The sequence below is a fragment of the Olea europaea genome, chromosome 23, assembly GCF_002742605.1.
Source record: "Olea europaea var. sylvestris chromosome 23, O_europaea_v1, whole genome shotgun sequence".
In the NCBI taxonomy this organism is placed as follows: Eukaryota; Viridiplantae; Streptophyta; class Magnoliopsida; order Lamiales; family Oleaceae; genus Olea; species Olea europaea.
Genome location: NC_036259.1, coordinates 3,976,837 through 3,987,204, shown reverse-complemented (window position 1 = coordinate 3,987,204; position 10,368 = coordinate 3,976,837). Strand labels below are relative to the sequence as shown.

Genomic DNA, 10,368 nt, shown 5'->3' with positions numbered 1-10,368 from the left:
TATACACTCTTACGTTTAGAGAAGTTTTCATTTCAATCTACCTACCATTTTATTGATTGTTGCTTCTTTTAGATGCTGAAACAAAATTATAGGAGCTTTATCATTATACAACTTTGCTTTTTTTAAATTTATTACAAACGCAAGAGAAATTCCTAACAAGAACAAAAAGTAATTTAAATAGTTATCAAGTTCAATTCAAATATTATTACAATATCTTGTGTAATGGACATGAAAGAAGATAAATGTATCGTTGATTTTTTCCATTTATATGGAAGTAAGTATTGTCTCATTCAATATACCATATACATTATTAATTGTTTCTTTAACCACTATATGCGACATGTTTTACTAATAATCTACAATATATTAGAAGTGTAAATTGAGGAGAAACATTTGAATACCAATTTTATCCTTGTATATTTAGTTATATGTTGATTCTACACTTATATATTTAATTTCGTACCATTAAATATAATTTAACTTCATTTAAGTATAATACTTATTGTTTTATATTCGAGTATTTAGAATTTTACATTAATCAAATTAAGCTTAATTACTTAAATTACATCATTTAAATCATGTTTACTAGTTAAAATCGAAGCTCACATATATAGATGTAATTTTATTATAATTATATAATATAACTTATTAAGCCCTTGTTTGGTCCCCATTCTCTTTCTTATTCTTTTTCTCTCTCTTATTTTCAACTTCACAATCTTCCATAAAATATATTACACGTAAATCAAAAACTTTTCATTCTTTTTCAACCGCTCATTTTTCAAAAAGCACTATTCCAACCATTAAATTTTGAAAAAAACGAGGGCTAAAGGTTGCACTAGAATAATGATAGATCAATTACAATAAAAAATAATATTTATTATCGTTTTAATATGTAACTTCTATTAAAAAGGTGAAGGGGATACAACTGTAGATACAACAGTAAATTAATCTCATTTTACTGTTCAAGCTATTTTTTTCTCTTTTTTATTTTTATTTTTTATTCTTTGTTTCTATTCATACTTGCGATCATGCCGAAAATCATGCTAACCGTACTCCCATGACCTTATTCCTCATTTTCCTTTTTATTGATTTTTTCATTTCTAATTTTTTTTTTTGTTTTGGTGAATTCTGTTTTTGTTGGACCACATTCCAGATATTATCACTTCATCTTCGAAGGTTTCAATGTTGATTCTTTCTTCTTTTTTTTTGTCGTCTTAGCTTGCTTTCGATATAAGAAGACAACAATGTTGGATACCTACATCTACAGAGGTTGATTTTCTTCGATGCATATTTGATGGAGGAAATAAAAGTCCAAATAATGTAGAAATTCTACATATAGTCTCCACCTTATTTCTACATAATCCCGTTATTTCTAAAAAAATGTAGGTGATTGGTTTAAAAATAGGCGAGCTTGTAAAAGAAAGAGAAAATAGACGTGCATTGAGAATCCTCAACTGAAGAAAAATCTGATGCATGAAGTGCAACCTCATTTTGCAGTTCATTCTGATTGACATTTAAGGACCTTCAATTTAATAGGTTGATATGCTTTTTTTGTGCTTGTATTTATTTTGATTAGATTTTGTCAAAAAAAAAAAAAAAATCAGTTGGCACAGAGAGATGGCGCATGAGTTCAGAATTCTCTGCACACTTCGGAGAAATCAGCTTACTAATTTTTTTCTTACCAATTTGAACAAGCTAAATTTGTAGTTTTTTTATATAATAATTAATTATGTTTAGTTTATCTATAGTTTTTAGTTTTTCAATTTTTGTTGTGTTTTAATTTGTTTATTGGCTGTTTTTTCAAAAAAATTCGAAAACTCTGCACTGTGTGGAAAGTGTGCAGAGAGTGCAGAGGGAAGAGTGATCTCTCCGCACAGTTCGTAGAGATGAATTGATCTTTACAAACTGTTCGGAGATTTTTTTTTATTTTTTTTATAGTGGTCTTTTTTTATATAATATAGTTTATTTATATGAAATATTTTTTCGTTACAATTTCCTTTTTTTTAAAAAGATATTTCTTTCATGATACTAATCAACATTTTGAATAAGGGGGAATGAGTGTGAGTGTTGAATATGCAGAAAAAAGTGGTAAAGAAAATACTTATGTTTTGTTATCTTCTAAAATTTGTGCTCATTCTCCTGCTACAAAATTCTATAAAGAAAGCAGAGGTTTTTGTTGTTGTGATGGAAATGTTCTTAGTATGATTTATTTACTTCTAAGTCTTTTTAAAAAAGCATATTTAATTCTACATCCTTTTAAAAAAGTTGTTTGTGTTTGCATTTCTATAGTTTTTAGTTTATCATTTTGTTGTGCTTGTATTTGTTGTATTTGTTTATTGGCTATGTTTTTTTTATAGAAAAAATTCCGAAAACTCCTCCGCACTCCGCACAGTTCGCAGAAATCAAATTGATCTCTACGAACTCTTCGGAGATTTTTTTTGTAGCTCTTGTTTGGTCAATTTTTATATATAATTACGTTTAGTTTATTTATATGGAATGCTTTTTCCTTACAATTTCATTTTTTTCAATTTTTTTTCTTTTTTCTTGTAGATGATGCTAATCAATGTTTTGAATTAGGGGAATCAAGGGACGTGAGTGTAAGTGTTGAATATGCAAAAAAAAAAAAAAAAAAAAAAAAAAATTGGTAAAGGAAGTATTGCTCATCAACCTTATGTTTTGCTATCTTCTAAAATTTTTGGTCATTGTGGTGCTACAAAATTTTATAGAGAAAGCAAAGTCTTTTGTTGTTGTGATGGAAAGGTTAAATTACAGTTACATGATATACCTCATGAAATTTATGATTCATTTACTTCCACATCTGAAGATGCTGTAGCATTTAAAAATGTTGTTTGTAGTTACGACAATCATTTTACGTTTACTTCGTTTGGTGTTAAGTATGACAAAGAATTGTGTAAGAATAATAAACGTATATATACGTTCAGAGTCCAAGGACAAGTATATCATTTTATAAATCCACTTGTGCCAAAGAATGAGAATCCAACGTATTTACATTTATACTTCTATGATACTGAAAATGATATTTGTAATAGACTGAATACTTCTGATAAATTTTGTGAGTTTACTTTAAGAAAATTGATAAATGTTCTTAACAAAAATCCCTATTCAAAGTTTTTCCGATCATTAAGTAAAGTTAGTGACTTATAATCATGTTGTATTTTACTAAAGTCTAATCCTGGTGTTGATCAAAGAATTTATAACTTGCCAACATCAGAACAAGTGGCTGTAGTTTGGGTTGATGATGACCCATCTACAAATACTAGAGGTCGGGACTTATTAATGGACATTCAGGTAATGCATATAAAGTTCAATACTATTATGATTGTTATGATCCTCTCCAATATCCACTACTGTTCTCGTTTGGAGAACCTGGATAGCATGAAGGTATTGAAAAGGTGAATCTAAGTGTTTCACAAGCTCTGATTTGTTACAATTTAATAGAAGTTAATCATGTCCATTCTGTGGATCAATTATTGGAAGTAGAAGACTATAGTAAACGATTTTAGTATTTCTATTTTTTAAACTAATTTATTTATGTTATTAATTGCATTTAGTGAATAAATTTTTTGTTGATATATTCTTTTCTTTCTTGCAGTTTTGAAGGCAAAGAAAAAACGAATAACTGTATCATGTTGGGAGTATTATTGTTACAAGCTTCAAATCAGGTATGTAAATAATTGTATTCTTTTACATGCGGTTGACATTTACAGCAATATGTTGTGGATATGTGTGTGAAAATTGAAACGGTAAGATTAGACTACTTTCGTAATTACCAAAAGGTTATAAGAGCTGAACTAGATTAGTGAATTGTAGATAGTGTACAAAATAGTGAGAACAGAGGTTATAAAATTGGTAGATCATTAGTGTTGCCTTTTGGTTTTGTTGGGGGTCCTAAGAACATGATTAAAAGATATATGGATGCAATGTCTTTAGTTTAGAGATATAGTAAACCTGATGTATTTTTGACAATGACATGTAATTCAAATTGGTCCTGAAATAAAATGTGAATTGAAACACAGTGATGAAATACCAAATAGGCCAGATTTGTTAGTTCGAATATTTCATGCCAAGTTTGAGGAACTGAAGAGGAATTTGGTTAAAAGAAAGTTGTTGGATCATATTGCTGCATATGTTTATGTGATTGAATTTCAGAAAATGAGATTATCTCACGCTCATTTTCTCTTTATATTTAAACGAAATTATATGATTCGAAACTTTGTACAAGTCAATGAAATTGTCTCAGCAGAAATACCGGACAAAAAGATACCCTTACCTACATGCTACTGTTGTAAAACATATGATGCATGGTCCTTGTGGGAATTTTAATCCTAAGAATTTTTGTATGAAAAAGAATTTTGTATGTAAAAATAAATATTCGAGAGATTACATTGAAAATACTTCTTTGGATAATAATTCCTACCCACTTTACAAGCTCACAATGATAGTGTAAGTGTTAAAGTAAAAGGGTGTATATTGTATAATAGATGGGTTGTACCGTATAATCCTTACATTTTAGCTAATTATGATTGTCACATTAATGTGGAGATATGTTCTTCTGTTAAAACTGTTAAATATCTATACAAGTATGTATATAAGGGACATGACCGTATTCATTTTCCTTTAAATAAAGAAACAAACGAACAATTCGTTGATGAGATTTTAAACTACCAAACAGTTAGATGGTTCCACCTGAAGCCATGTGGAGGATATTTAGTTTTGATTTATTCGATTTATCTCCCACAGTAATTTCTTTACAGTTACATACTAAAGATGCTCAAACAGTTACATACAAGGAGACAAATGATTTATCAAAGGTTATAAATAAGAATTTTGTTCACCGAACAATGTTAATAGAATTCTTTAGAATGAATATTTCAAATGAAAAGGCAAAAACTCTACTGTATAAAAAATTTTCAACCTATTTCGTATGGGATACATCAATGCGAATTTGGAGTCCTAGAAAAAGTAAAGATGTTATTGGTAGTATAGTCAGTGCTAATCCATGTGAAGGTGAGAGGTGTTCTTAAGAGATTTGCTAAATCATATTAGAGAGCCAAAATCTTTTGAAGATTTAAAAACAGTCAATGATATTGTTTTATCTACTTATTGTGAAGCAGTACTTTCCCATGGTCTTCTTAGTGGAAATAGCTATTCTGAGATGTGTTTATTTGAGACAGTTGCTTACCAAATGCCCATATTACTGTGGCGACTATTTACCAATGTATTGAGTTTATCTTGCCCTACAAATCCAAGGAATTTATGGGATAAATTTAATTATTCATGATAGAAGATTATTTACATAAAGGTTTCACACAACAAAGTACTGAGATGAAAGCTTTACAATGTATAAATTCTTTCTTAGAAGGTGTTTGTAAGAATTTAATTGATTTTTGCTTGTTAGATTTTGATTTAACTGTGAATGATGATGATATATTTGAAACCATGATTGTCGAAGAAACAACCAATATTAATTTTGAGTCAGACATACATTATAGTAAGAGTTTAAATAAAGAGCAACAAAATGCGTATGATATTATTTCGAATTGTGTTTTAAATGATAAGAATGGAATGTTTTTTATTGATGACCCAGAAGGCACTGGAAAAATATATTTGTACAAGGCATTATTTTTTGGTGTACGATCTCGAAAACTTATCGCACTAGTCTATTATAAACTGGTAGAATAGGACATTCAAGATTTAAAATTTCGTTTGAAGTAAGTTGATATGCGCTGCTCAATGAGTAAGCAGTTCGCTCTTGGTAAACTTTTAGCATTGGCTAGGCTAATAATTTGGGATGAAACACCAATGGTTCATAAATATGCTTTTGAGGCTTTAGATAAAATGTCAAGAGACATTGCTGAATGTCAATTACCATTTGGTGGAAAAGTTATTGTGTGTGGAGGAGATTTTCGACAAATTTTACCAGTAGTACAAAGAGGAATAAAAGACTATATAATAAAGGCAAGTTTAGTTTTTTCGCATTTATGGCGTTCTTTTACACGGCTAGCATTAATCAAAAATATGATTGCTACATTAGATCATTCATTCAGTGAATATTTGCCAAAGACTAGGAATGGAATAGAGAGAATACATTCATGCCAAATGATTACGCTTCCTGAGGATATTACCATCAATTTCGAAGATGGATTTAAATCATTGAAGGAATTAATTGACAATGCGTTTCCCAATTTTCAGACATATGGAGACAACCTACATATTATGATGAATATAATTATTTTAACCCAAAAATTAATATGTATATTTAATAAACAATAGGTTGCTTAAAGAAATTCCGGGAGAGAAAGTTACATATTTTAGTTTTGATGAAGGATTTATTGATGAATATTTTTTGAGTAGTCTAACTCCAAACAGTATACCTCCACAAGAACTCATATTGAAAAAAAATTGTCCAGTTATGTTGCTCAAAAATATTAATCCTGCAGAAGGTTTATGCAATGAGACTAGACTTATTTGTCGTGACTTTACCATTTAAAAGAACTCAATTTTTAATTCGTCCATGTTTTGCAATGATAACAAATCTCAAGGTCAAACTCTAGATTTTGTTGGCTTACATCTTCCTAAACCTGTATTTTCCCATGACCAATTGTATGTTGCATTGTCCCGAGCTAGAACAAAAGAAAGTATAAAAGTTCTTATCAAACCTTTTGTCAAAAACAAATTACATACTTGTTGTACCAAAAATATTGTCTATTATGAAATCTTGAATTTAGTTCATGATAAATATTAGAATCTTCAGCTAATGAAGATTTCTAAGGTATATTCTTAATTGTTTATTATAATTCTTTATTGATTATATTTGTTATTACAGACATAAATTTAATAATAAACCTATACTTATGACTTCTGATTATCATGATGAAATATTGATTTTTCAAAATGGTATCTTTGCAAAAACGGTTTCTAAAATTATTCTTTCCAAAAATATATTAATTAGTCGTCATGCTTTATATTTTCTAAATATAAGTATTAATCACACATAACTTTTTGAATTGTCTTACTTTTTTCTGTTTACTAATGGTCATTTGTTATTCATATTAGGCTGTGTAGCTGTCAGATGTTGCGTGGTTAATATGAATATAATTGGTAAAGCTGATATTTAGAAGTTTAGATAGAAATGGAGGAAACATTTCTAGAAAACACTTTTGTAAGTTTTTTAACTTGACTTAATCATTTTACCATCCCATGTAAATATATTCCTACAGCAAGTGATATTATTACAAAACACACAGGTTCATTCTACTTGAAAACATCTTCTTGAAGGTGAATCCATCATATAACATATTAGTGTATATATATATGTGTGTGTGTGTGTTGATGTAACCATATATGTATTAATATATAAGAGAATGTTATGTTTTAATTAGAAATATTGTAGTATTTTTGAATTGTAAAGAAAGGAAAAAGTGTAATTTCTATGAAAATCTTTATGCGATAATTTAAGATAATTAACGAAAAAGTGAAATGGATAAATATAAATATTAAACATTATTGGTGTGAAAAGTTTCATAGACGAGTTCCATCATTGTGATTTTTTTTGTAAACCATGAACATTGGAGATTTGCTATTTGATAATTCAAATACGCATGTATCTCTGATTTTTAGTTCCTTCTCTGTCAAAAAATTGGCCCAACCTTCAATAAGACAGCATATCACACCGTTTGGTCTTGAATTTGTAGTGATATCCTAGTTGTAATGTAGAGAGTTATGGAGCCGAACATTCTGCACATATCTTGGTAAATGGTGTCTTGCAAACCTTCATGGAATAGACTTTGAAAAAATATAGATGCTACTGTTAAGATTAAAATTATGTGAATATAGAATGATATATTAAAGATAGCCTGCAATTTCTCTATGGTTGTTCTGATTGAGCGTCAGTGTTATTTCGAATACAGGATTATCCAGATATAAAGCCTCGTCTTCTTCAATATCAGAGTCATATGTAACCTCTGATCTAGAATGATCAAATATTCTCATATTGAATGTTGAATTTCCATTATATCCAAATACTACAACAAAAACATCCTGTAAGTTATGATGGTCAAAAAATTGCTCCCATCCATTAGTGAAATATATTTCTCCATCAATTGTTTGTAACTGTATCGTTACAATTATACCATCATACGAAGTTAATCGTACTCTATCACCTAATTCTTGTCTCCAGCAATTGACAAAAGATGTAGGAAACATCTACATATATGAAAAAACATAGGCAGTAAATAAAACATTCATACAAATATGAAATGAAAGAAGACATTATTATATAACTTACCAAACGGATGTTATGATTTAGTGAACCATCGATAATTTTGAAGAAGATATGTGGCACATTCATTTTTGTGTTGAAAAACTGGAGTATGTATGATTTTTAACACAATTAAAGATTGAAAATTATATATCATTTAAAACTATAAATTTATTTGAAACAATTGTAGTAAAAGAATCAAGAAAGAAACACTAGATTAAACCTAATTTTTTTAAGGAAAGCTTGATAGGTAAAGGTAAAGATATGTAAATTGGTTAAGTATGAAGAAATGGTATGAGAAGCTATTTAAACTAAACAATACTTGTCCTTTTTTTTAGAGAAGATTTGACAACAGCTTTACGGGATAGAAATAGACAAAGTAAGAAATGGACAAAATACTCTTCCCGGGATTATTTTTTAGATACATCTGCTAGATTTGGTTAAAAATGAATTTTATTACTAAGATGTAAAGTACTAAATGGTGGATTGAAAAAAAAAAAGGACTAATGAAATTAAGAAAAGAATAGTTTAGTTATACAATAAAACTGTCTAATTGGTTTGATATGGTCTAATGCCAGTTATTCCCATCTCTACCTTAGCATAGTCAGAATGTGGATAGACAGTACGGAGCAAGAAAACGGCGTTTCAATTGTTTGTTTACTGACAAAGTAAACAATTAATAATTAATAATTTAAATCGCAAAAAAAAAGCAAATGCTTCGTACAGTGCGGAGCACTAGCTAGAATGCTCCACACTGTGCGAAACAATTTTGATAAGGTTAAGTGTGGAGGAACTTTGCTATGATAAAGACTGCAAAAAAAATAAAATTTGGCTAATATATCATTCAAATTATTTGATTACTCAGTAAAACAGTTATTAAACAATTAATAATTAATAATTTAGTAAATAAAAATTTAAATCAAAACAAAAAGGGAGAAAAAAGGAAGGAAATACTCCGTACAGTGCGAAGCACTAATTAGAATTGCTCCGCACAGGCGTACGGAGCCACTCTGCACAAGCGTGTGGAGCAAAAAAAAATTTCCTTTTCTTTTAGATTTTTTTTTCCTTTTGTTTTCTTTTGGATTGAAATTATTATTTATTATTAATTATTTATGTCATGAGCTATTTGTCATACCTCTACCTCTGTATTTTACACCTTCACTAGCTATACATTTTTTTTTTTTGGCATACTACTGGTGGTAAAATAATATATTCCCATACATTACTATGTAGTTATATACTTGCAAATTTCATCCAGACTAAATATTATACTCTGGAATGTACTTATATATAACTTGTCATACTTCACCTATTTTATCTATTTTTTCTAACTTTAAACCATTTCATTTCCCTTGCACACAAGAGTGATTTTTTTTCCCTTTTAATACTCCAAACAGTGCGAAGCAATTTCAGCAAGTCCTTTATACAATTGCAGAGCAATTTTTGTTCCCTTTTCTTTTGGAAATTTTTTTCCCTTTTGTTTGTTGATTGAAATTATTGTTTACTAAATAATTAATTATTATTAATTGTTTACTGTCGTGAATTGCTTGTCATACCTTCACCATACTGGTATACATATCTATATCTTTTTCGTTATCCCATACCTTACATATTTTACTGTACCAAACTAATACATTCCCATACATTACTCTATATTTATATACTTACATATTTCATCATATACAGACTAATCTATTTCCATACATTATATTCTAGAATGTACTTTTGTATAATTACTTGATAAAAATTTCAGGTTAATCAATCAACTGATTTATTTGGCCGTACTTCATCGATTTTATCTAAAAAAATTTAAAACTTTAACAAATTATACTATATCTATTTAAACCATTTCATTTCCCTTCTGAGATTACCATCCTTACAAATCTTCTTCTCTAGTCCGATTGCATTTGACATATTATTTATTTTAGATTTAGATAACATGGAAAAAGAGTACAAATTCATACCAGAAATTGTCTCAAACAACGAGAAGTGGAAAGCCAAGGTCATTGTTGTCGAAAAACAATCACCAAAACCTTCTAAAAAAGACAATGGAAGAAATCAACATCTGGATGTTGATGGATACTCAT

At 28.7% G+C, this 10,368-nt stretch overlaps 1 protein-coding gene across 1 annotated transcript; it reads right to left on the bottom strand.

The window, feature by feature from the left end:
- Positions 1–7,866: 7,866 nt before the first annotated feature.
- LOC111371937 (B3 domain-containing transcription factor VRN1-like) lies at positions 7,867–9,927 on the bottom strand. The gene is made up of 3 exons (XM_022994085.1): positions 9,838–9,927; positions 8,309–8,386; positions 7,867–8,226 (listed from the first exon to the last, which is right to left on the bottom strand). Exons 1-3 carry the CDS (start codon positions 9,925–9,927, stop codon positions 7,867–7,869), a joined length of 528 nt encoding a protein of 175 aa, XP_022849853.1.
- Positions 9,928–10,368: the final 441 nt, after the last annotated feature.

What these genes read in the sequence shown, in the direction of transcription:
- LOC111371937 (XM_022994085.1), bottom strand. Translation starts at nt 9,927, where the DNA reads ATGTATGGGAATGTATTAGTTTGGTACAGTAAAATATGTAAGGTATGG. An exon ending in TGTATACCAGTATGGTGAAG is followed by an intron (nt 8,387 to 9,837) that starts GTATGACAAGCA and finishes TACATACTCCAG; the next exon opens with TTTTTCAACACAAAAATGAA. An exon ending in TAAATCATAACATCCGTTTG is followed by an intron (nt 8,227 to 8,308) that starts GTAAGTTATATA and finishes TCATATATGTAG; the next exon opens with ATGTTTCCTACATCTTTTGT.